Genomic DNA, 27837 nt, shown 5'->3' on the forward strand with positions numbered 1-27837 from the left:
TTTATCTAATTTAAACAGTTTGCTAACAATTAAATAAACTTAAATTTTAAGTTATTTAAATTGGCATGCTTTAAAAATTTAAAACTCTTCAGTGAAAAATGTTACATCGAAGTTAAATATGCTTAATTTTTAGATAAATCAGATTGTTTTTTCTTGTGTTAGTAATTTTTAAATGATAAAAATCTTTCGTACATTTGATAAAATCTTCTTTATCTAGAAGCAAAACAATTACAATTTTATGTAGTTATTTCATTTATAAAGCTCCCGGCAGTTTTATAACAATTAAATTAGTTTTCTGTTGTTTTGATTTCTACACAAACAAATTATTTGTCAAAAGATGCAATTAAGACAGTGGTTTGTTAAATTATATATTAAAATAAAACACTTTAAATTAAAAAAATGCAAGTTATGTGAATTAATATAAAACTGTGAAAATCAACTCCGAAATCATATCTGACTAACCATTAACTTTAATTAATAATAAATATTTGTTAAATTCAGACAGATTTGAGTTTCACCGGATTATCAAATTATGATTATAAAAAGAAATGTAACAAAATGACTAAATATGTAAAAAATGTAGTTAAATTTGTATAAAAAAAATTTATATAAATAAACCTTGTATATTCTTTGAATACTGAAAAATGATTAATTATGTTTTTTACAGAAACTAAGTTAAAAATAAAAAGGAATATCTAAATGAGTATTTTTGAAAAATAACTCAAAAATATTAAAACTTGCTATATTTTATTAAAAAAAAGTTTTTATAGTTCAGTTTAGAATTCTGTTACTACTTAGTACGAAAATAAGTTTGATTTAAAAAGATTATTTATAAAAAATTAAATGGTATAATGAACTGAACCATTTTGATTTGGATAAAATTAATACTTTCGTATAGAAAATTTTAACACTAAAAATAGAGTAAAAGCTATAACTAATAAAATTATAAAAATAAATATAAATTATATAGTAAAGCAGGAAAATAAGATTAATAAAACAATTTAACAGTGAGGATTGGTTCGATATTAACTTAAAGCAATAAAAACATTTGAAAAATGTTTTTCTATAATTTAATACTTATATGAAAATTAAGCACATTTAAAGGGCCACTGTTTATTAAAAAAATTAGAAAATAAAAGTATATGTAATTGATTTAAAAATATTATTTATAGCTCACATTCTAATATAAAAATACTTAAAGATTTTAGTAGAAAATTGCATCATTTAAAAAAAAAGTGTTTTGTTAAAAGCATTTATAGAAAATAATAGTAAACTAAATAACAAAACAAGTTAATCATTTTCATTAGATATTAACTCGATTCTTTTATTTGAAAAAAATAGTATAATATTATTAAGACAATAAAATAAATATATTTTTTTTATTTATTTAATACTTTTTGATATGCAGTTCAAATAATTGTATAAAATATTTAAGTTTTCAGAATATATCTTGTCCTGTGACCTTTTAAAAGCCGATCACTTAAATATGTTTTCTCGACATAATGGTTTCCTGAAACTTTTATTCCGCCTTTAAGGAAATAAAAAATATATGTCCTCCTTTGTCAAGATTTTTTAGAAAAAAACCATTATATAAAGCTAAGAAATATTTTTTGATCTTAAACCTCAACTCAAAATATCTAGTGTAATTTTCAAATGTAGGTCCAATGGCCCCTTTACTACTACTTAAAATTATCCTACAGCTTTTATCATTGTTTCAACGAAAACAACAGTTCCACCGCTACAATTATCTCCCTTCACACCTTTATTTCTTCGTACGAACTTTCAATCGGCGGTTTCTCGGTCAAAACTCCTTTGGTGAAGTCGGGATGGTTCTTGTGTGGGAAGAGGGGCAGCTTGGAATACCTCCACACGAAGAAGTAGCAGCAGTACAGGCAGAAAACGAGCAAGGCGACGACCATGTATATGAAGTTTCTTGAGTACTTTTCACGAGGTGTGCCCAGTTCGTTCTCACTTGTTGAGGTGTCAACGTTTGTTCCTCTGTCTTCATCTGCATTTTCAACAGTTCTCGGCGTCTGAGTTTGAATCACATCTTTTGAGGTGCTTTTTACTAGCGTGTTGGTGTTATTTCTATCAAGGTCTGTTTTGGAACCTAAGCCGTTGAGTACCTTTCTATTTTTGGTAGTTACTACTAAAGTATTTGAAATTGTACTAGTTGTTACGACTTCTGAAGTTCGATCTTTCGAAACTGTTAGATTTCTTTCAATAGGAGAGCTTGTATGTTGACTTGTGGAGACTGTCGGGTACACTTCAGTCTGTTTAGCATTATTGTCACCTTTTCCTGTTTCTATAGTGTGATCAGCATTGCTTGTTATAAACTTTGTTTTGTTCAACACTTCAGGCACTATAGTTGATTTTGAATAGTTTTCAGTTGTAGAATTACTATTTTCAATTAGCACACCTTCAGCAGTGATGAATATTTCTGAAAAAAAAACAGCTTTAACATATTAGATAATTACTTAGTAGCTAAATAAGAGTTTTTTATTAAAAAACTCTTGAGTTGTAAATTAGTTTTGATATTTGTAAAACCCTCTATATTTGCTTATTTTTCGAATTTTTTAGTAAACATCAGCTAACTGTTACAACAAATTATGTTTGTATTTTGAAAAAATAAAAATAAACTTACTCTGTAGAAAAATAAACTTACTCTGTTGCTTGATATGTTCAGGAACGGTATAATCCAATTTTGATCTATTGACAGTGCCATGGCCTTTAAAAATATATATTGTTATTTAAGTTGAAGTTTATTGACTGTAACCTAAATTAGTTGCTTTAAAAGCAATATAACTCTATACAGTTGGTAATTTTTACTTTAAATTGACAAAAACTATAAAAAATACATTGCTATTTGCACTACATATACTTGTTTTATGTATAGTTTGAATCTTTAAGTTTGTTTACGTTTTGTTTACGATCACCATACGAGTTTCACTAACTTTTCAAATTTTAGTTTTTTGTTAAAAATAGCTACAACAACTTTCTAAAAATTAACTGCTTTTATAAAAAGCTTTTATCACGGATGTTAACAAAACGAAAACAATTTAGTATGTATTTGTTTCATAAACATTTTTTTAATAAAATTATTCGTAAACTACTGTTTAAATAGTAGTACAACAATGTTGGTGTTGAGTTCACATTATTAAAAAAAGATGCTCTACTGACATTACAAAATACCAAAAGTTCAAACTAACAATAAGTTTCAGTGGATAAGTTTAGAAACTGAGGCCTGAAAGTGTGATAGTTTTTAGCAAAACAAATAGCAGCGTTTCTATCGCAATTGCACAATGCCTTGGCATGAGTGTCGTCAGCTGTGTGAAAACAAACTGACAATTATAAACAAATCTTGAAACTAAAATGAATAGAACACTAATCTAATGTAAACAAACCTACATGTATTATGTATTAAGCCAAATGCATTTATTTTTAGTTAAAAACTATCAAATAACCCAAACGCTAGTTCGAATAAACTAAGTCGAAAAATGTAGGATTTTGTTTCACTAGTGTTTTAATTCAACCATAAATAAGTCGGAATTATCAAATAACAAACTTTGGCAGAGGATGGTTCCGTTCGTGCATTCGTTTTGGTATCCGACCAGCATGTTGGATGTTTTTTCGTGGATGTAGTTGACGAACCTGCCCCACAACCCGCTTGGTTCGCGCTTATCCGCGTTCGCTCTTGCGTAACAAGCGTCATGGGTCTTGCAACAACTGTAGTGTTTGTACTTTTTTTTTTCGACAATTTAATTATTATTTGACAATTTGTTTTTTTTTTTCGGTTTTTAAAACACCGCAATTTGTTGTCTGACTGCAAATGTTTCTAGTGATGTTTTATCAGTTATAGTTAACATATTAAAAGTTTGACAACTGTGTGATTTTCAAAATGTACTGAGGATACAGTTGGTTGCATTTTATTTTAATTTGCATAAGTACTATAAAAAAACTTTATCTATCTCAAAATAACTCTTTTTTAATCTAATTAAAACATAATATATACAAGTAAATAAAAAATTACTTCTTTTTTAGACTTTTTTGTGATAAAAAAATCTTATTAGTCTTGTATGCACAGTGAATTAATTTAAGTAGAAAACTGTTCAGAGTTTTCAACTTATACAACAAATTTATCAACATAAATGTTTTTTCTGATTGTTCACTACGATAAAACTAGTTACATTAACAATTTAAAAAAACTTTTACGCATTTATAGTCGTTAAACAGTTCTAAGTAGATTATTTATACAACAAAGTTAAAAAAAAATTTATTATTTCTACTAAGTTAACGTGATATCAAACTTGTTTGTAAATATAATGTTATAAAAAAATAATTAGTTTTTAGTTAAGTCTGCTGTATTTAAGTATACTTTGCTTAATTGTGGTTCATTTTATGTAACTCAAAATCTGTTTATAAATAAACTTAATTAATGTTAAAAACAAATAAACAAAACTTTGGATGTAAACTACACCAAAATTTTATGAAAATTTTAACTTATTGTTTTAACAAAAGTTAGCAAGTAAGCTACCTTTTTATTTAGTTTAAATTGGCTTAAAAGCAGTTTTATAGTCAAATTTTTTCAAGATTAAACATAAAAAAACATTAAAATTCAAACGAATAAAAAAATAGATATAAGGTCGTTAAAATTTTGTTAAGTATTTCGTGCAGTTTAAAGAAGCAGTTAAAAAATAATAAAACGTATTTAATAAAAGCAACAATACTAAGCTTTACCGATAATCTTTTAAAAACGATCAGTCTTTTTTTATTACTTATATCTGTTTGTAAGGTTTAAACTTAGTATATTACGCACGAGTTTGTTTCATCAGTATTTTTTTATCAAAAGCTCTAAAGTACAATTTTACGCGTTATTAGCACAACAATGCAATTTTGATAAATGTAGATTTCGAACCCACGCGACGCTTTGAGCTGATAGTTTAATAATTCGCTATTACTAGCTTAAAAATCGATTACCAGTTTCATTATTACCGTAATCATATGTGCAAGCCCTAACTGTGAACTGTGCATTCGATTTTAGCTACTGGCAAATGTTTTGGCAAATGTTTTTACTTTTAAAGTTTATGTTAAGCTACTTAACCATAAACTTTGCATTAAACTTTTGATAAAGTGCTCATTTTTTAAAATGTCTACTTCACAGAGCTTAACGTTAGAGTGATAATTTGAACTTTTTTAACAAAAAGAAAAACGAATTAGTAACTTTTCAACAGAAAATAAATCTTTAAAATCAAATAAATTTAAATTATATTTCAGCTGTCTACCTTAAATACTTTAAAATAATTTTAAAATTACGTTCTGTCAACTTATGACATAAAAAAATCAGTAGATTAAAATTTGAATAATAAATAAAGTTACTAAGTTAGTTTATTGTATTGAAAACGTTAGACTTTAACTATATTTAGCTTATAAAGGGGATTCTTTTAACAAGTAATCTAAGAACTTTTTTGAACAAAGTTAAACACTGATATATAGTTTTGCTTATCTAAAATTAAAATATGCTTCACTTACAAACTTACAATTAAAGATTTAAAAATGAATAGTAATGCTTAGTTAATTAAAGACATTAATATTTTGATAAAAAATATTAATTAATTTTTTAAGTTTAGTAAAAACTGTAACAGTGTAAATTATACTTTAAGTACAATATAAAACTAGTTAGAACGAGCGTACTAAAATAAAAAAACATAACAAACTCAAAAGATTTATGTTAAGTTCTTTAAAAAAAACACTTGTTAATTATAAATTATACTTTTTAAACTTTATTTATCCAAACAAACTTGTCAGTTTCATCGATGGGTATTCCGTCACCGCTGGGGCCGCAAAAGCAGCCGTAGGTGGCGTAACTGGCCAGAACGTCCACTTCCCAATTGTAACACTTGATGGCGGTGTGGAAACCCAACATGGACCTCCTTTTGCGCGAATGTGCCTCATCGGAGGGAAAATTCCCCGCTGTGAGAAAAATAAGTGTTTTCGTTCAGCGTTGGCTAGAAACGTAAGAAACGTATACATAAATTCTTAGCTTAAAAAATAAGTTATATATAGAATAAAGAAAATTGAAATAAGATATAAACGTGTTATTTTATAGAAATGTTGTTTGTGTAATAACTAAGTATGTATTTATCAAAGTTTTTAATTTTCAATAGCTGATTAAATGTTTAACACATAAATTGACTATTACAAAATGCAATGTAGGCTGTCATTATTGTGATTTGAGTCTTACAAAAAGTTTTAATTATTTCACCTCACTAATTTTTTGATAAATTTAACCATAAAAGCGAGAAGTACTGCAGTGTTTATTTAATATTTTTTTTTAAGTTACTGGTGCAAAATTAAAATAAGTATAAGTTATTAAAAACATGTTACAAAAAAATAATGGAACACTTAACTGCCATTTTTTATAAAACTATATTCAAAATTAGTTCAAATGAAAAAGTGTTTAATTTAACACATTTAAATCCTGGTCAATTTGTATTTTTAATTATATACCTTTTTCAGTTTAACAAAAATATGTACTTCTACATGAATTGTTTAAAAGGCTACATTAACTTTCTTATCAAAATTAATATTTAGAAGTAACAACTGTTTGTTTATAAATTAAAGCAAGTTATTTTGTTAGTTAATACTGTGTACTTTATGTGATAAATATTTTGGAGTTTTAAAAAGTGTTTATTCAAAAATCCTGACTTTTAGTTTTATGTCAATAGTAGTTGTTATAAAAAAGCAATAAGGTTTTGTTTTATTTAAACAAAGTTAAAAAGTTTATACATACTTAATAATAGCTTTAAACGACAGACTATCTTGCTATAATATATGTAACTGTCAAAAGCTTAGTAATAATAACCTATAAATTTAATTTGTTAAGTTATTGTGGAAAGTTATATTAAATACAGAATAGTTAATGATAAACATACAATAAAGAAAAAACTGTTGTTTCTATGTTATGCGAACTACGTATCTAAAAATGTTAAGTTAAACATTTCAAAGTTAACTTCACTTAAAATGACTAATATCAAAGTTTTCATAAGTTTTTACTTTATACTTTTTTTAACTAAATAAAAGTTTAAGTAACAATGAAGTAACTAACCTTTGTATGCAAATGATCCTAAAATGAAAGTGGATATGTATATCCAGACAATGCAAAACATTATTAAACTCATAATAAAACGTCTGTAAAAATAAGAATTTATACCTATTTTAAATAAAACTCAAGGAAATACTGCTAAACAAATTATAATGTGTTTTTGTTTTTAACTAAAACAAAAATGCAAGCAAAATATTAATTGACAAACTTGTGCAAAACAATAAAATGCTTAAAAATCAAATTTTAGTATCAGTGTTACTTTAACTCAAAGTTTTTACTTTTTATAACGTTGATTTCCAAACTGTAGTTACTAAAAAATAAGTTACACTATTTCACTAATAAGTTAAGCTAATAGGGCTCCAATACTTATAAACGAAAATAAATACCTTTTCTAGCATATAAAAATTGAAGCTTTAAAGAAACTGTTTTATACAAACTAGACAACATTTTTAATACTTTAATTAAAAACACGTAACATTCAAAGATAATTTGACAAAATTTGTGTAAGTAAATAAAGCATCATATATAATTATAAATTAACTAATACTTAAAGTAAAACTGATGAAACCTAAAACCAAAGTTGTTGATATTTCATTCTACTAATAGTGATTTTTTTTTTTACCACATCTTATTGGAATAATTTTTTGCATCCTAAATAAATAATGTAAGTTTTTTAAATCTATCTCTTGTTTATAAACATTTTTCAAAATCTAACGAAACTTAACTTATAATTAGTAAACGATAAAACACAGTTTATGTTTGTATTCTAATTTTTTTTATAAATACCCGTTTCTTATTAATTATATTTTTAAACAAGTTGTACTTCTAAAAGGTCTTAATAAAACAAGTTTCAGAAGTTTTAAACCTATAAGCAAATTAGTTTTTTTAAACACAACATTACAGCTACTAAGCATTATAATACCTTTTTTTAAAGTAAGAAAAAGTAATAAAATCACTACACTAAAACATACTAACCATATTTTAACATTTATTTCAAGTCAAACCTCTATTTAAACTATTGCACCAGTAACAGTTTTTTTTCAAAGAAGTTTTAGGACTCAAGGTAAAATTTTGTTACTTCCTTTAAGACTTTAATGTCAACTAATTAAAATATCTCGTTAACATATTACATTCATGGTTCATAAAGCTTACATTTTCTATCTTTGTACATATTAAAACTTGAAATGTTTTTGTTTTCTGTTACCTTATTTTGTTTTATTAAAAAAAAAATTTAACAACTATTCAGACTCTAAAGTTTAAAATTGTATAATTTAAATCACTAAAATATAGTTAGACTCAGTAAACTATTTTTTAGTAAACCAGTATTCATAACTTTAAAATTAAGCTTTTTTAATTTATTGAGCTATTTTACTCATTTAAGATTTTTATCTCTCAAATATAGGTTACTTTATTTTTATTTTCTGACGTTTACTATTTAAATATATTTTTTATACATTAAGCCTTAAATGTTTTATTTTTGTAAAACACAATTGCAGCTAATTGTATTATAAGTAGCAGGTGGTATTTTACTTATATGTTTTAAAAACATTTAAAATAACAAAAGAGTATTAATCTAAATATTAAAAAACCGCTTCTTTGAAAACATACTTTTATTTTACGATGGTAGAACCTTCGAGTTAATATAGAGATTCAACACCATAAAGATTTTAACTTATGTAAAACAACATACTAAAAATATGTTTTAATTTTTTTTTTAGTTGTACAAAGGTTGTTCTAAATTAAACGATTTTCTCATTTTGTTATTGTAATGTGTTTACTGCTTTACAACAAAAAAAAAAAATTATAATTTTTATTTTCTGGATATCTATCATTGCTTTTCGTTGTGGGATGTTGTTAAGATCAGGTGAAAATAATTTTAAAACTCCCATGTTTACAAATTTAAACAAAGCTTAACAAATTATTTAATACTTTGCAATTTAAATAATTTAAAATCATTTAAAAAACCTTTTAACTTTTCTAAAAACCTAGTTAAACCGTTTTTAAAAGTTTAAAATTATAAGGCTTTAAAACTCATACTTTTTGTAAATTTTAATAATAAAGCTGAACACTATTTATATTATAATTAAAGAAAATATAATGTCTTTGTTTTAAAAGTTTAATAAAGCAATCTGAAAATTTCTTTGTAAATTTATCTATAAAACTTAAAACTTACTATTAAATTTACTTACTACAGTAACACTATTTAAAACTTAAATTAATATTTTCTCTAGTTTAACATATTTGAGTAATATTATTGTTTATTTTAGTTGTCTAAAAATATAGAATTTATTTGATATTCAATAGTTAGACTATTACATTACTGATTTCTCTAATGATTATATTAATATAAAGATTATAACCACATGTAAACTTTAAATACTCATAGTTCATTCTAAGTTGCAATTTACTTGAAAAATAAGGGTGTTTTTATAATAACAAAAAAGCTAAGTTTTAAAAATTTTATTTTAGTAAATACTTGTTTAAACAATTAACTAACCTATATTGCAATAAAAAAGTTATTTATACTGAATACAATCCTTAATGCTTACTTTGATCAAAGTCGAACAGATTAAACAACTATTTTTTTTCTGCACTGCCTGCTTATCAAAACAAAAAGACGTAAATATTTCAAATATTTTATTAAACTCTGATTGCTCGCGGCTGTTTAAGTTTTTGAATATCTCAATCAACAATGAACCTCAGCTAAATACTTAGCTTATTGAAAACAACAACACTGTAAACAGTATGTGCACTGCGAAGTTTATTCAGCTAAATACGCATTTGTTTTGAAATTTTTTAACAAAGTTTTAGTGCTACACTGTAACTAAAGTTCAACGGGAAATTGCTGATGAATCAAAATTCTAACTTTTTTTCTACCATAGAAAACTTAATCTACAATGTGTGTAAAAAGTTTTAATCTACTACAAACCTTTTTTAGGTAATTGTAAACTAAATTTTGATAATTTGTTTTACCATTGTGTGTGATGTGCACTAATGTAAAGATATTTAGATTACATGACAAAGTTTTCAAGTTTATTTAAAATACTTTTATTTTAAACTTCACAATTTTGTGATTCTCTTTCTAATTTTTTAAGCATGTGCTTAATAAAAATAGTAAAACTTCGAAACTATTTAAGAATATAAAATAAAGACAGCTTAATGAAAACTTTTATTTGACTAACATCAAAAAATAATAGAAAGAATATTTGATGTTTACCGAAAGTAAAAATAAAATTATAACAAAATGTAAATGGATCGCACTGTAGCGAAACTAAAAGCATTAGAAAATCATGTAAAGTTATTAGTATGCTTCAGCAACATAAAACAAATTATTTTGTACTAAAAAGGTCTCACCAAAGTCACACACCTTTTTAAACACATTTCATTGAGCTATTATTAAAGTTTTAAAAATTTTGTGAAAGTCTTAAACGGTAGCTGTTGTTTCTATCTGTTTATTTCAATCAAAATAGTTAAGCATAAACTTTGTGTTAAAAATTTCCAACTAAATAAAAAGCTCAGTTGTTGTGTATCAATGTTAGTTCTAATAACTCTAAATAATAATTCTTGTTGAACGTTTTCTAGTACTAACAAAACGAACAAAAACAAATTGTGTCTTACTCAAGTTTTATTTTCAATTACTGAAAAATAAATGTTTCAAAGTATTTAAAACAACATTTTTTAGTTTTGTTGAATAATTTTTCTAAAGGTTGTAAACGAAAGTTACAGAAGTTTTGAAAATACCTTTTTGCTTGTATTACATTTCCATTTACCATGTATTTAAGGAACAAAGACTTCTCAATGAATATAACTTTAATCTTTACTTTTAATCGTAAATAGCAAAACAACTTGTTTCTATCTTAATTGATGTTAATCTATTAATCTACAATCACATTTGAACAATAACAACTAGCACGTTTAGTTAGAACCAACTTGACATAATTTTAAAGTTTTATAATCTTCTAGCTTAAAAACTAATCCGATAACTTTTGTTTAAACTTCTTAAATGTTTACAACTAACCCATTGTAATCGATTAAGGTTTTAATCGTCGTTTCCTATCCTTTACTTATCTATTCAAACTTTTAAAAAAATTTATAATGTACAAGTAGATACTTAAAAAGTGTAACCTCAGTTTGTTTAAACAGTTTTATATATTTAACTTAAAAATTGTCATTAAATAAACTTCTGTTTAAAATAAAAAACAATTAAAACTCACTTATTATTGGATTGCTATCTTACTTTTTTGAAAAAAAAAACTAGTACTTGATTAATAAAAAGTTTTTGGGATGTTTTAAAAAGTATAAAAACTCAAAAAATCGAACATTTTATTGTAGCAGTACAAAAAAACTATAAGTTTTAGTCATCTTTTTTAAAACTGTACTATTTTGAAACAAAGAATCAAAATTACTAATCATAAATTAAAAGCTATTACTAGCTTATTTTCACCTTTAGTTATTAACTTTGCTCCTTTTGATTATTTAAAATAAAACAAGTAAGCTTAAAAACTTTTTTTAAATGTTCTTAAACTCAGGATATTACTCATATCGCATGTTTGCAACAAACTCAAAAAAGGTAACTGTAGCTCATTAAAAACATAAATATAATGTTTCATTTAACTGCAACTATTAAAAACTATCTTTTTAAGCTAAATGAACCTTTAATTTACCCGTCGGGATACTTTTTGATATATAGATGAAAATAAAATTGTTATATGCTTTGAGTATATGTTCATTTTGTTCAAGTACAATCTCTTCGTTGAAAACTTTTATGCTATATTTGTTACATCTTTACCAACATAAATTGTTTAGTTAATTGTTATTGATAGTTTGTACTTGATAATTAAAACAATTGCCAGTGTATGCAGTTGTATATGAAGTAAAACAAATTATAAACTTTTGTCAACAAATTTAATAAATTATTGACTATTGTCTTTATTTGCAAGAACTATTTAACCATAATGATTAATAAATACATTTCTAGCTGGTTTTAGTAAAAATAAACTTAAAAAGCAACTGTTTTAAATGGTCTTATATTAATTAACTGTTACTATAAAAATATAAAAAAATTAAACATCTGCAACTAAAATTTTGTATTAAAAATTTTTTAGTTAAGTCAAAAATTCACCAGATATTTAAAACATAAGTTAACCAAAGAGCATAATTTGTAACTTTCAAGGTTAATAGATCACATTCAAAATGCAAGCATTATTAAACTATTTAGTTTGTGAGTCAAAAACGTTTTTTATTAAACTTTTGTTTTAATATCCTAATTATATTATCTCGTTAAATAAAATTTAGCTGGTATTGATCAAAACGATCTTATAATTTATTTGCTTTACTAGTTTTAAAAGAATATAACATTTTTATTTACAAAATGTGAAAAGAAATCAAAATCTAAACTCTTAATAATCATTTTTAATCTAAACTTGTTTGTACAAGAATCTCACTCAATTGATCATTAATCTATTTAATCAAATTAATTTCGCTTAAACAATAGACTATAAGTAACTGCATGTGCTAAAAAGATAAATTCTGATTTATCTTGATAGTTGCTAAACAAAAATTAGCAGAAAATAAAATATTATAAGTTGTATTAGTTTTTAGTAATGCAGTTATAAAGTTTCAAAAAACGCATTAGTTACAAAAAAAAAAAAGCTAGATGTCAACTAACGACTGCAACATGAAATAAAATTTAACTCAAAATACCTGACTTGACAGTTAAACAAAACTTGCAGCCTTTACAAAACTTTGAAAAACTGAAGAAAGTTAAAAATAGCTTGCAATTTATACCTGCTGTTGTTCACAGCTCTTTTTTCTTCAGAGTGAAGGCGCGTAAATTATTGTAAACTTATTTAATGATACGTTACTTGAACTGCATGCATATATCTGCATTTTGCTTGAAACGCAGTTAAATGCTTCGGCTTTTATAACACTTTATACATTTTAGTGTTTAAACTAAGCTTTTAACTGAAAACTTGTCTCATTTTTGTATCATTTAAATTTTTAAATAAAAAATATAGTATACATGCAAAAGCATTTATTTAAAAAAAGTTTCTACCACACTCTAGTTATATAGTAATTTTTTTATTGAAACTACAGTTATGTTTAATTGTAGCTAATGAATACAAAAGATAGTAATTCATACAGCTAATCATGTTTTACAATTTCATTTAACTGTTTTTTGTAATACAAAATAAAGTAATTTATTACATTATTTAAATAAAAAAATAAATCTTTACTTGTTTTAAAAATAGTATACTTAATTTGACTGGTTAGTAACTAATTTTCTACAATTAGTTTAACTGAAAATTATTCATAGTGTCCCTACTGAAAAATATAACTTCGAAAGTAAAAATATGCACGGAGAGCATATTTGAAAATATAAGGTTATTATTTAAGTATCAAATAATTTTGTGCGTAGTTTCGGTTTAATTTGTAAAATAAGCTTTCAAGGTTTTACTTTAAAATAATTAAGTTATCTTGAAAATTGAAATTTCAATTGTTATGTAAGTGTTAACATTAACAAAAGGTACTGAACGTCTATCTAGATAATAAGTTAGCTTTGTAACAAATAACAAAATTCTAAAAACAAAAGGTAAAAATGAAGCTTAAACTGATGTATTATACAACATTTTCTATATAATGAAATACAATTAAATTTAATACAAAGAAAAGTTAAGACCACACGCTTAAAAAATTAAAAAGCCTGTTTTCCTTTGCTTCAAAATAGTTTATCAACCTCTCTTATTGCAAAGAATACTTGTATACTACTAATAAACAAGTACAAATAACTAATTTATTTCGTAGTATCAGCTTTAAATCAAACATAACGTTGTTGTAATAGTATGTATTACCTGAAAAACATACTAATAAATAAACAGCTACTACTTTATCAGTGGATGAAAAAGTAGTCTACTATTTATTATTTCATTTAAAACAAGCAGCTTATAACGCTTGCATTTTTCTAAAGCTAAAATTTCTCATTTCGATTTTCATTTAAACAATTACTTAAAACTCTAAATTGTAATGAAACTAAAACATTTTCAATGACATACTACTATGTTAAATTATTTCATAGATTATCAATAAAGATAAAACTATTTTCTCATTAGAGTAATAAAAAAATATGTTGAAATGATATAAAACAAAATTTTAATTTTTTTCTTGTCGTATTTAAGATTTTATCTTGCATATTATAAAATATTTTTTATTTGATTAAGCGCTTGTCATTTGTTTGAATGCTTTAGAATGGGTGTAGCTTCTGTAAAGTTTTGTATGTTATGATAGGTCAATTAGTGTAATATTATGTTTTTGATGCTCAGAGTACTTTATTTCAAATATTTGAATAAAAAATTAACGCTTTAAAAGCTTAGTTGTTGTTCTATAAAAAAGTACTTTAAAAAAAAAGCATACTATATTTTAATAGAAACTGTTTCTTGGTATTTTATTTGTAATCTATAAACAAACATTTTAGTTAAAGAAATACCTTCTATAATGTTTACAATATATTAAATTTTTTAAACATACGAGACTGAAACGACGTTAAAAGTTACGACAGAAAAGTAAAATAAACTTTAAACTGTTTTTCTTACTAAAACTAAAGAAAACAAAATTTACTTCTTTTTAATAAACTTATACTGCCTGTTGTAATTAAATTTTGCAATACTAATTTGTGTTCGAAAACTCCTACAAATTTAAGCTTGCGGCTATACTTGAAGAACATAATTATAAATACGTCTCTATCAAACAAAAAGTTTGTAAACAAGCAAAAAATTTTTAGTCAATGACTTACTATAATAGGAGATTTATAATAAAATAGAGCATTTTACACTTTTTTTTCTCATGTCAAACTAACCAAAAAAAAATTGCTGATCTAAAAATAGCTTATGGTTATAAAACATAACAAAACTAACTAGTAAATTAATAAAAAAAATAGAGTGTTAATTGTTGTAATGTCAAGTGTATAGTCTACAAAACTAAATAAAATCAACGCTGGTTTAACGTAATTAAAAACATACTCATGTTTTTAAAATTGATGTATTTTATTTTTTACAAATCAAACATCTTATAAATAATAACTACCCTGTCTTCTATATCTACCATATCTCTACAAAATTAAACTTGTCATTAATATATCAGACATATAAATTTTTCTGTTTACAAATAAAAGAACTAAATTAATTAAAACAAAGTTAAATTAATACTCTTTTAGAAACCTCTCTTTTCTTCACTATTTAAAATCTAGTTTTTTTTTAATATTGATATAGTACTTTGCTAGTGAGTTAATTTTTTGAAAATTTCAAACCGCTTCAAAAAGTATTTAAATTTATAAGACTTAATCTTAAACGTCATAAGCATTACGTTAAAGATTAATATGCAAACTGTAGCTAGGCACAACTAAAGTTATTTATTGTTTATTAACTTCTACTGCTTGCATTTGAAACTAACTGTTTAGGACTTTATTAACAAAAATAAAACAGCATAAAAGTTTAAAACAACGTTTGCTATTATATTTTTACTCAAAAAAATGCAAACGTAAATCTTAAGAGGTTAATGTTCATTAGGATATTAAACTGATGAATAATTTAAAGTATTGTGACTGCATTTTTTTCTGTATTCACCTAGAATAGTGTATTTGTAAAGTTCGTGATTAATACAACTTTATACAACGGAAAATCGAAGTAAAATGTCAAACGAAACTTTTTATTTTTAAAACAGCTCAATAAAAAATTACTTAAAAAAAAACTTTACTAGTTTTAATTATTACTTATTGAAGTTCTAAAATTCGAATTAGTATATTATTTTAATGCATTTTTGTTTAATACTAAAGTTTTTAATTTGTCGAAATTACACTTCGAGGGTATTAAACTTTATTTAAGTTTTAGTTGTTTAACACCACAGATTCATTTACAACTAGTGGTGATAATTCCTATCAATTAAATTAAGTATACTTTTCTTCTTTAAAGTTCAACATATTGACTTTTTAATGTCTTGTATTAGATCCTCCTTTTCCGAGTTGTAACATAATTAAACCAATTAAAACTTAACAGAGTTAAGTTTAATACAATATGTTTTTTTTTATTTTATATTTAGTACATTTTGTAAAGTTCCTTTTAATAAATCAAATCTTTATACCAATAAAAGCTTTTAAACTTTATAAGTTTTTTTTTAAGAAATTTGTTTTAGAAACTTTTAAAAGTTTATGAAACTCATAAGATTTTTTTAGTTATGGTAAAAAAGTTCGACAGACAAAAAAGTGTTTTTATATTAGTTTAATTTACACATTTTACCTTTTATTTTTTATTAATAATGTTAACATTTTAAAAAGTACAATCGTGTTCTACTAAAAACAGAAACAAAAATCTTCTGATAAAAAGTACTAAACTATAAATACAAAAATATCAACTTTATAAACCAAGGAAGGTAGTAAAGATCACGTTATTATAACTTTGTGAAAGGTAACTTTAGCACATTAAGTAAATCATGTTGTTCTTTTCACAAGTGAAGTTTAATTATTACAATTTACAGCATACTGTTGAAATATTAATTTTTACAATCATACTTATAATTTTTATATATCTGATTATAAAAGTATAAAGTATAAAAAACTTTTAAAAGTTTCGTATTTTAACAGCACTTTATTTGAAAACAAGTTTTCTTTATTAATACCAGTTTTGTATACTTTATCTCTGTTTTTACATTTCGACTCATCTTTCTAAAGTTTATTAAAACGAAGATTTTACATATATTATATATACTTTTTTTGTAGGTAGCTCAAAATATAAAAGATTTATACATAAAAAGTTCAAAGTATAAAATTTCAAGACCTAATCTAAAAAAGCTTGAAAAAGTTTATTATAAAATCAAAAGCTTGAATTTAAAGAACTGTTACATTTAGCAATAAAACTCAAGTAGTTGTCAGGCTACAAAATAAGAAAACAATTTTTTAGTGGCTAATGCAACACAAAACTTTTAGCAAAATAGTTGTGCTTAAAACAAAGCTGAACTAATGAACAAAAAAAAGATTATTTTGAAAATTTACTACTAGCACATCTTTAAAACTGCAAGTAACTTACAGCTTAAACTTTAAAAAACGTGTTATAAATCACAGGATATTGAACTAGCAGTTAAAAGTTTACTTTAGCACACAGCTACCTGCTCAAGCGGAAGTGTTTTATGCCCACTTTCTTCTATCAAACATTAGTGGTTTTTATTATTTAAGTACAGTAACTATTATTTTGATAATTGTTTAGGCGGAATGATTGATAAAAGTATATGTTTAGAAAATTTTTTCTAAAGGGTAAGGTCTTTTAAGTGCAGCTCGTTATAACTGTAAATACTTAAACTAAAACAGAATAAAACGAGCTATAACAAAAAAATGCATACATTTTTTACTATACCGTATACAATGTCTTTTTATTTAACGGTAATTAAATTTTTTGTTGAAGTTTTATATAAGTAGAACAATGTAAACTTGTAATTTGAACACAGTGTCTTAATGACACAGATGGAAATCATTAGATTATTTTGTATTTAGTTGTAAAACATTACACACATTTTTAGATACATTCCCAAGAAAAAACAAAATAGTTTTATGCAGAAAATATTTACCTAGTTCTGTTGTGTTTACAGCGAAATTTATGCAAAGAACTTGTTATTAGTGTTAAATGTTTATAAATAATCAGATGTAATGTGTTATTACATCAAAAAAGTAAATTAATTTAACTTACGTTTTGGTATTATAATAAATTTTTAAGATTTTTCTTTTTAAAAATTTAATTGTTAATAAAATGCTTTTGTTAAGTACGTTTTCCTGGATTTAAATATACGATTTTGGTGACTATTATTAAAAGGAAAAGTTTGAAATAATTTTTATGAATAAACTCATATAGTTGTTTAACTATATCAAGTATTTTTACTACCTATAAAATGTCAAACTTAACATATTTTTTGTATTACACATTTTTGATAAAGGGCACCAATATACGTGATTGTATGTTAATTTATTATACATAGACATTTTTACTACTTTATGTTGAAAGAATTTTTTGATAAAAATTAAATGTTTAAAATATTTTTGAACGCAAAAATGTTAAAGTTATTTTTTAAATAATTCAAAATATTTAGACAAATTCCATTCCTTTTTTGGTCATTAATAAATTCTTTTAATAGCTGTTTCACGTTCAAAAAAAAACTATATATTAAAACAATGTAGGATAGTCGCATTCGTGTAAAATGTTTTACGTTTAAAATTAGTTAAGTAAACTTAAGAAAAACAATATAATTTAAGAAAAAAAATTCTGAATTAACTTTATTTTGATAAGTTTACTATTTTGTACTAAACTTGGTAAGTTTTAAAATTAGCTTTGCTGCTATGAGAAGTTAAATCGTTTTTGTGATACAAACAAATATAGTTTGATAACGACTTTAAAACTAAAAGTACTTTATTCTACTTCAAGTTGTGTTGATGTGTTTTTAATTTTAGTTAATTTTTTTTGTGTCTTTTTTTCAAACTACTGCTTATAATATTTAAAGTCTAAATGTAAATTAAGATTTAAGAAATAGACTGAATAATTTTTTTTTTCAATATAGATCTAGAGTAACAAAAACACTAATAAATAATCTATACTTTATTATTTTAAATAAGCATAGAACACATACAAATTTTGAAAATATATTTTAAAAATTTTACTAGTATAAAACTAAGTTCATATTTCCTATAATGGTGTTTTTAATAAAAAAAACATTTACGCTTGAAAATGTAAAAAAATGCACACGATATGATTAGTTAAAAAAATCTCACGATAAAAGCTTTCGATATTTTATTTAACTTTTCACAACATTCTGTGGTACAAATAGCTTTAAACTATTATTTAATTAGATAGTGTTTTTAGCTGTAAAACTGGATTTTGTACGTAAACCATAAAATGAAAGTTTTATAGAATTCTAGTATAAAAATTGTATAAAAATTTTTTATAAAGATTATTTGTAAATATATTGTTTTTTTCAACTATGCTGAAAATTGTCACACAATTCAACTGTATTGTTTTACTGTATAAAACGAATATACGTAAAAAACACAATAAAGTATTATAATGTTAAAAGTATAAAGTAACCAACCGTTATAGCGCATGACATGCAAACAAAACTTATGTAGGGTCTGCGACTCGATGCGACTCTTTTCACTTGGTGCACCCAAGTCCTTGAACCAAAATTTATTTGAGCATCTTTGTATTTCGTTTTTGTTCAAAAAACTTCTAATACTTGTTTATATTTTGATAATTCGACCAGAAATATACTTTACATTAAACAAAATATTAAAAAGTTTACTCATCTACCTAAGAATTACTAAAGATTAATCAAAATATTTTAAACATATGTTTACTAAACAAAAATAAGCTAAAATAAAAACTCTGATTTAGAAAAAAGTAGGATTTTTAAAACAACATACATAAATCTGGTACAAAAGTCTACCTAAAAATTAAGAGTTCTTTTAGTAAAGTAAGTTTTTAGCTTTTGTTGAATTTTTATCACTGTGACACTGTTTTATACTTCTGAACAAAAAAAATAATGTGTACTCGTAAAGTTTTTGACTTTTGATTTTAAAGTTGTGAATTAGATTTTTAAAGCTATTTATTACTAAAACAAATTTAATTCAGTTAAAAAGATAAAAATACTCACTATTTCACACCCTTAAGCTGTTTTTAATACTATACTAATTAAAGTCATTTGCTTTCAAATTGATTAAATTATGTTACTGTTAAATATTTTAATTAACTATGTAACGATTCGGATCAAATCGATTATTAATTCTTTTAATCTACAAAGTGCTGTTCGAATAGCAGATTAAAAATAATCATACGTTCCGATTTGGCCAAGCTAGTAAAACTTTAAAAAAATCAAGTTTAAAACTTATAGTGAAATTTACATAAAAGATATTCGAAGTATTCTTAATAAAGCTTGTTTTATTTTCAAAAGTTTACATTAAGCAAATTAACCGTAAAAATATTGCTTCATTAGTGTTTGGAAAAGAAAATTATTTTTTTGGACTTATCTTTATTAATGTTTAAAACTTAAAATTCTTAAATTTGTTATACTTATCAATAACTTTTTGTTAAACTTATGCTTTAAAACTTAGTTTACTTTAAAGATGATTTAATTAATAGAAAAAAATAGCCTGTTTATTTAAAACAAATTATTATTTTATATATTTTAGAAATAACAGTAGAATAGAATAACTGCAAGAATAACATCACGACAAACTTTATTCAACTCCAAAAATTATTACATCTTACCTCTAAAGTATTTTGTCTTCACCTTTAAAAGTCAAAAAAACAGATAAAGAAATGTGTAAGTAAACCTTTTACTTTCAAAAACACTTTGATGTCAAATAATTAAATTACTTGACTCACAAATTTAATCAATGTTCCATAAAATGATGTAATTTTGTTTACATGCTAATGATTCACTTTTAATTACGTTGGATTACAAGTTTTGTAAAGAAAATTAATATTTTTTATTTAAAAATAGTTGAAGTTGTTTAGGGCTTTTGTAAAATAAAGGAAAAAATAAACTATTTTTATACAAAAAATTAGGCAACTAATCATTCTTTAGTACTTAATAAGTCATTTTATCGTTTTAATATGTTTATAACAACCAATGTTTTTGTACAACTAATATTACTATACTCAAAAGTTATAGCCGTATATTCAAAGATATTTAATTAAGCTTCACTGTTTAACTTTTGCAAAACTATTTTAATACTTCATCAATTATAATACATTGATGCTGATTGATAATTGTAAAAGTATGATAATTGATTGATTTATACTTAACTGTGCTTGTATAAAAAGTATAACTGAACAACAGGTTTTGCAATACTTAAATGCTTATCAATAAAACTAAAAAATACTTTGTAGAACATATGTTTTTTTTATTCTAATTAACTTTAATGTAATAGTAAGAGGCAATACTTTTAAATTTACATAGTTTAATGTTGTAAAAGTTTTAAGTTTTATTAACTATAAAGCACAAAAACATGCAGTCGTAGATGTAACTGCAATAGTAAGTTACTTTAATGTCAATTTTAATTGTGCTTTTTGTTTGAGTTCAAACAGGTTTACTCTCTGCTTTAAATCTTTTAAGAAGAGTACAATTTGTGTGTGATAAGCGTTTATATCCATATCTTAAACTTTTGTGTGTATTAAAAAATTGTAGCAGTTTTGTTCAGTCCAATTATTTATGCGTATTTAAATGTTGCTAAAACTGTTTTAACGTAAAACTACACGTAAAACAAATAAAACTTTTTTAAACAAATAGGTTACTTTACAACACAAGTAATTATTAATCATTGTTATTCAAAGTTATTATCACCATCAATCTCTAAATAACTTTAAATATATTTCAAATAGTGTAATGACTACAACCAAAACATAACAAGTACAAGTTTATCTTCAAACTGAAGTTACAAACTATTTGCTCCATTTTAAGCTCAAAACGACCAAAAAGTGACAGTTATTGCTATTGTTTGACCTATCAACATGTAGTTGCTTTTTTGTAGCTAAATAGTTCAAAATGTTTGCATCGGTAATGATACGTTACTTGAAACGCGCAAATGTTTCTGCATTGTATTACGTTTTACTGTATAGAAAACTTTTTACTGGTCTTTTGTGCGTAGAATGCTATTTAGATTAAATTTAATTGTTGCGGAAGCGTTTAGTAGCATAGTTGATAAAATTTTTTGACATAAATTAAACGTAATGTAGATGCTAATGTATAATTTAAATGTCTTAGCTAATCTTATAAATGCATGTTAAAACTTTTTTTGAAATAAGTTTATATTTGAAAACAACAACAAACTAAGCCATAAAACGAAATGAAATACAAAATTTAGTCGATTATAAATTGTCCTGCATTTCATTATTAACTAAAATTATAAAACATTCACATCGATGCTCTTCATGGTTTTTAGCCTTGCCGGTGATTAACATAAGTTGTTTTGTAATTGTTAGTATCAACTCACTTTTCAAAACTGATGAAGCTTTATGCATACTTGGTTGTTTTTTATTGTTTATTGTGTCATTTGTTTTAAAAGGTTCTTATTATATTATTAGCTATTTTTTACAATAAAAATGAACAAACTACGAAACGCATTGTACTGATTTTTATATCGTACAAACGTTTTTGAGTTTACACTTACTTACATACTTTTTATATTTTTCAGTTTTATTCTTTTAAGTATCTGAATCTGATATCTTATTTACACTTTAAATTATTTAATAATACTAAAAATTTTTTTAACCGGTAACAACGTAAAAACACTTCATGTGTTATTTTTAATTTCTAAATAACAAGTGTCTGATTTTAAACTTTGTAAGCTTTAATCATTAAAAAATAATATAGATAAGTAGTTTTTTTATTTAGTTTTACAAATTTAAGGAAGTTTATGTTTGAATACATTAGAGCTAATCAAAATTCATGGTAATTTTAATCAATTCTTAGTGTTTGTTTATTAAAAATATACACAAATTTTCATTATTTGAATAAAACAAATATCATGTACTTATACTATTATGTTTTTGAAGCAGTTGCATAAAGATGTTTTTGTACCCACTGTTTTTTGTTTTATATTTAAACATATGTTGTTTGAAAAAATGTACCTTATTAATTGGAGCATTAATTTTGATTAAAAAAATATTTAATTGTTTTTGTAATAGTATGTAATTTTAAGTGTAAATCTACATTAAAAAATTTCTTATAATTAGTTTTGAGTTTGTTTATAACTAGCAAGCACAAAACAGCAAGTTAAAACTAAAATATTGTTTGTTGCAACCTTTTGTTTTGAAAAAAGAACTTTATTTTTATGTAAACGATTTAATCTAATCGATATTAAGCGTTAAAACATACTAAATTGCTTTTAATTATTAATAAAAGGTAATTAATTTTTAAATAAAATTAAACTTGCCTAGTGTAAGTAATAAATAATATAATATATAACGTTTTTTTCGTTAAAATCTGAAGAGTTAAGGTTTTACTTTTTTTATTGTACTAAGAAAAAGACTGAAGAAGTAAAATACATATATAAAAATTGTCTTCAAATATAAAACCAAACCTTTAAGCAAAATATCCTGAAGAAAAACATAGGCATGTTTAAGAATGTACCTTATTGTTTAATTTTAATGTTTACTTTGGTTAGATATTTTTTTTCTATATTAAGACTAAAATTTTAGTGTGTAATTGTCAAACTTTAAAAAACTAACTGTTTTAATTTTTTTCAACAAACTAACCATGTGATTACGTTTAATAACTAAATTAATACTTAATTATAACTTTTCTACTTTTAATTATATTAAGGTTTCAACAATAAACTATAAGTATGTATTTAGTAATTTTCAGTTGTTTAGATTTATTATTTTAAGTCAAGTGTTTTTCTATTTCACGTTTGAATCTCAACAGTGTTAAAATATTTGAAGATTATCATAGTTAGAGGTATAACTACTCAACTAACGTAAGTTACTGTAAAACTTTTTAATACCTTTTTCTTATTCTTTATTACCTATCATCTTGAAATTAATTAATTAAAATCTGCTGTTTCATTTTTGTAATGCCAGAAGTTTTTTAATAATTTTTAATTAAATAAAAAACTAACTTGTCACACTAAGGTAATTTAACTGAAGTAAGAAAAAAAGGTATCAATTTAAAATATTAAGCTTTTTTTATTAGAAATATATATTTATTTATTACAACTGTTGTTCAGATTGTATTATTTTAAATTTAGTTTTGGTAAGACTTTATTTATTTCCGAAATTAAACAAAGAATTATAATACTCTTAAACAAATTTTAGTAAAATCTGTTAGCCCAACTTAAAAAAAATATAAAAGGACTATTAGCGTTAAACGAGGTTTAAATACTACTTATTGTAAAAAGCTTAAAAACGTTAATTATTTATTTCTATGATAAATTCAAAAAAAAGCACAAATCATAAAGTTTAAGTTTACTGAAACATTTTTTAAGTTAAAGATATTTTTTACATTAAGGTTAATCGACAGTTTATCTAATTTAAACAGCTTACTAACAATTTAGTATACTTACATTTAAGTATTTAAAGTTGGCATGTTTTAGAAACTGAAAACTCTTCAGTGCAAAATGTTACATCGAAGTTAAATATGTTTAATTTTTAGATAAAACCGATTTTTTTGTCTTGTAATAGTAACTTTTAAATGACAAATGTCTTTCGTACATTTTATAAGTTCTTTCTTTATCTTGAAGCAAAGCAACTTTAATTCTATGCAAATATTTCATTTATAAAGCTCGCGGCAATAACAATTAAATTATTTTTTGTTGTTATGATTTGTACACAAAAAAATAATTTTTTAAAAGATGCAACTAAGGCGGTGGTTTGTCAAATTATTAAAATAAAACACTTTAAATTTAAAAAATGTAAGTTATGTCAATTAAAATAAAACTGTAAATATCAATTCCAAAATCATATCTGGCTAACCATTAAGTTTTTTTTTTCTTTAAAACATATGATTAAATGTTCTATAAGACAAAATTAAGTTAATTAAACCTTTTTAGTATTCGAATACACAAGAATAAAAAAAGTCGGAAATAGAATATAAAACAAAATTAATTTTATAAATTTTTTAGCAAAACACATCTATAATAAAACAAATTATTAAAAAAAAAGTTTATCAATTCTTAAACGAAGTTCTAAGTGATAAACTTTCTGTAATACAAAAATATATTTGTTTTTATAAATTTTAAGTCTTCATAATTATATATTGTAATCAAAATATTAGACAACAGAAAGTTCGTTATTGTTAAACTTGATGTAAACGTTTTAATTCATAACATAAAACAATTGAAAACAAATTTTTACCTAAACATTATTCTATATCAGTTCAAATAAAACTCGTATTTGACATTTACATTTTTGTATATACTAAACAAATAAAAGTTTGTAGTTGTAAATATTTACACTAAAAAAAAACGATTCTTAATTCTGTTAACAAAACAACTAGAAAGTAATTTTTTTTTCAAAACAAGAAAAATGTGCTTGTATTTAGTGTTAGTTTTTACTAGTTACTTCTCTGATACAGTTTTTCTAAAAAAGTAAAAACACTTATATTTATTTCTGCTCTAAGCTAAAGTTTTTTCTTCTTTTTAGAATTGTTTTGTTAATGTTTATAATAGCTTTTAGTGTTGGACTAAAAATCCAAAATGACTTAATAAAGACCTCCTCTAACTTTAACTAAAATTTCAACTTCTTTTTACTATAAAATATAAATATAAAACTACAATGTTTATTTATTTAGTTAAAATTATCTGCACTTTTATAAAAAAACATCATGATTAAACCATCTAAAAGGAATAATATTTACACACACATACACTGGTATACATTTTATAACTTACTGAAGACTTAAAAGTCTTATACTAGTAAAAATTATCAAGGCTAAACAAAGTGTAATATTTTACTAGTTTTAAAGTATTTTCATGTACGAGTTTTCTGAGATATATTTTTAGGATAAAGTTTTATGATTTTTTACACTTAGTTAACAATTTTCTTGTTAAACATTAGGTTTTTCTGCTAACACAGTGTTTAGCTAGACAATCTTGAACCTTTGCGATTAATTTCTGCGTGTTGTAACAATTTATTTATCAACAGTGTTTTAACTTTGAATAATATTTTAATTTTATACAAAGTGTAGTAATTTACGGATTCAATTGGTTTATTTTGAAGCTAACTTAAATTATTTGTTTACTACAACCGATCTATATACTACTGAAAAAATAGTTTAATTTTCTATCACAAAAAAGATTTTTTTTGTACTTTTGTTTTTGAGTTCATGAATTTTGGTCCATAACTAAAACAACTGAAATTAATTTTAATTCTTAATATTTGTTATATAATTCAGGCAATTTTGAGTTTCACTGGATTATCAAACTATGATACTAAAAAAAATATTTTTTAAATATTTTTATTGAATTTTAGTTTTTTTTAAATACTTAAAAATGATTAATTTAATTATTTTACAGAAATTTAAAAATAAAAACGAATATAGTTAAAGGAGTATTTTTGAAAAATAATTCAGAAATATTAAAACTTGCTATATATAATTAACAAAAGTTTTTATAGTTTAGTTTAGAATTGTGTTACTAATTAATACGAAAATAATTTTGATTTTAAAATATTATTTATAAAAAACTTAAATGGTATAATGAACTGAACCATTTTGATTTGGATAAAATTAATACTTTCGTATAGAAAATTTTAACATTAAAAAACAATAAAAGCTTTCACTAGTAAAATCATAAAAATGTAAATAAATTATATAGTACAGCAGGAAAGTGAAAATAAATAAAATTATTTAACACTGAGGATTGGTACGACATTAATTTAAAGCAATAAAAACGTTTGAAAAACATTTATCAATAAATTAATAATTATATGAAAATTAGCACATTTAAAGGGCCACTATTTATTAAAAAATAAGAAAATAAAAGTAAACGTAATTGACTTGAAAATATTATTTATAGCTCACATTCTAATAAAAAAATGCTTAAAGATTTTAGTAGACAATTGCATCATTTTAAAAAAAGTATTTTGTTAAAAGCATTTATAGAAAATAATAGTAAACTCAATACAAAACAAGTATCATTTTCATTAGATATTAACTCGATTCTATTATTTGAAAAAAAAAGTATAATATTATTATTAAGACAATAAAATAAATATATTTATTTATTTATTTAATATTTTTTGATATGCAGTTCAAATAATTATATAAAATATTTAAGTTTTCAGAATATATCTTGTCCTGTGACCTTTTAAAAGCCGATCACTTAAATATATTTTCTCGACATAAAGGTTTCCTATAACTTTTATTCGGCCTTTAAGGAAATAAAAGATATATGGCCTTCTTTGTCAAGATTTCTTAGAAAAAAACCGTTATATAAACCTAAGAAATATTTTTTGATCTTAATCCTTAACTCAAAATATCTAGTGTAATTTTCAAATTTAGGTCCCATGGCCCCTTTACTACTACTTATAATTATCCTACAGCTTTTATCATTGTTTTAACGAAAACAACAACTCCACCGTTTCATAAAACTCCCATCACACCGTTAATACAACCGCTACACACCTTCCATCTTCCAATCACACCTTTATTTCTTCGTACGAACTTTCAATCGGCGGTTTCTCGGTCAAAACTCCTTTGGTGAAGCTGGGATGGTTTTTGTGTGGGAAGAGGGGCAGCTTGGAATACCTCCACACGAAGAAGTAGCAGCAGCACAGGCAGAAGACGAGCAAGGTGACGACCATGTATATGAAGTTTCTTGAGTACTTTTCACGAGGTGTGCCCAGTTCGTTCTCACTTGTTGAGGTGTCAACGTTTGTTTCTCTGTTTTTATCTGCATTTTCAACGGTTCTCGGCGTCTGAGTTGGAATCACATCTTTTGAGGTGCTTTTTACTTTAGTTTTATTTTTATCAAGGTCTGTTTTGGAACCTAAGCCATTGATTACATTTTTACTTTTGGTAGTTACTACTAAAGTATCTAAAGTTGTACTAATTGTTACGACTTGTGAAGTTTGGTCTTTCAAAACAGTGTTGTTTTTATCAATAGGAGCGCTTGTAAGTTGATTTGTGGTGACTGTAGGGTTGACTTCAGTCTGTTTTGCATTATTATCACCTTTTCTCGCTTCTATAGTGCGGTCAGCCGTGCTTGTTGT

General features: G+C 23.7%; 1 protein-coding gene across 1 annotated transcript; it reads right to left on the bottom strand.

Annotated features, from left to right (window-relative positions):
* Positions 1–1600: 1600 nt before the first annotated feature.
* On the bottom strand, positions 1601–27429 carry LOC145839118 (uncharacterized). Its single transcript, XM_082946728.1, has 6 exons — positions 27291–27429; positions 5799–5970; positions 3566–3726; positions 3210–3326; positions 2666–2728; positions 1601–2440 (listed from the first exon to the last, which is right to left on the bottom strand). The coding sequence occupies exons 1-6, from the start codon at positions 27427–27429 to the stop codon at positions 1755–1757; spliced, it is 1338 nt and encodes a 445-aa protein (XP_082802854.1). The 3' UTR covers positions 1601–1754.
* Positions 27430–27837: the final 408 nt, after the last annotated feature.

Source organism: Thalia democratica, chromosome 6 (genome assembly GCF_965202585.1).
Source record: "Thalia democratica chromosome 6, ktThaDemo2.hap1.1, whole genome shotgun sequence".
NCBI lineage: Eukaryota > Metazoa > Chordata > Thaliacea > Salpida > Salpidae > Thalia > Thalia democratica.

Bases quoted from the DNA above. Each gene is read 5' to 3' on its own strand.
- LOC145839118 (XM_082946728.1), bottom strand. From the start codon at position 27,429: ATGGTCGTCACCTTGCTCGTCTTCTGCCTGTGCTGCTGCTACTTCTTC. The intron at 3,727-5,798 runs GTTTGTTTGGAT...CAAACACTACAG, and splicing joins CCCATCGATGAAACTGACAA to TTGTTGCAAGACCCATGACG. The intron at 2,729-3,209 runs GTTAGTTTGAAC...ATATTTTTAAAG, and splicing joins CTTATCCACTGAAACTTATT to GCCATGGCACTGTCAATAGA.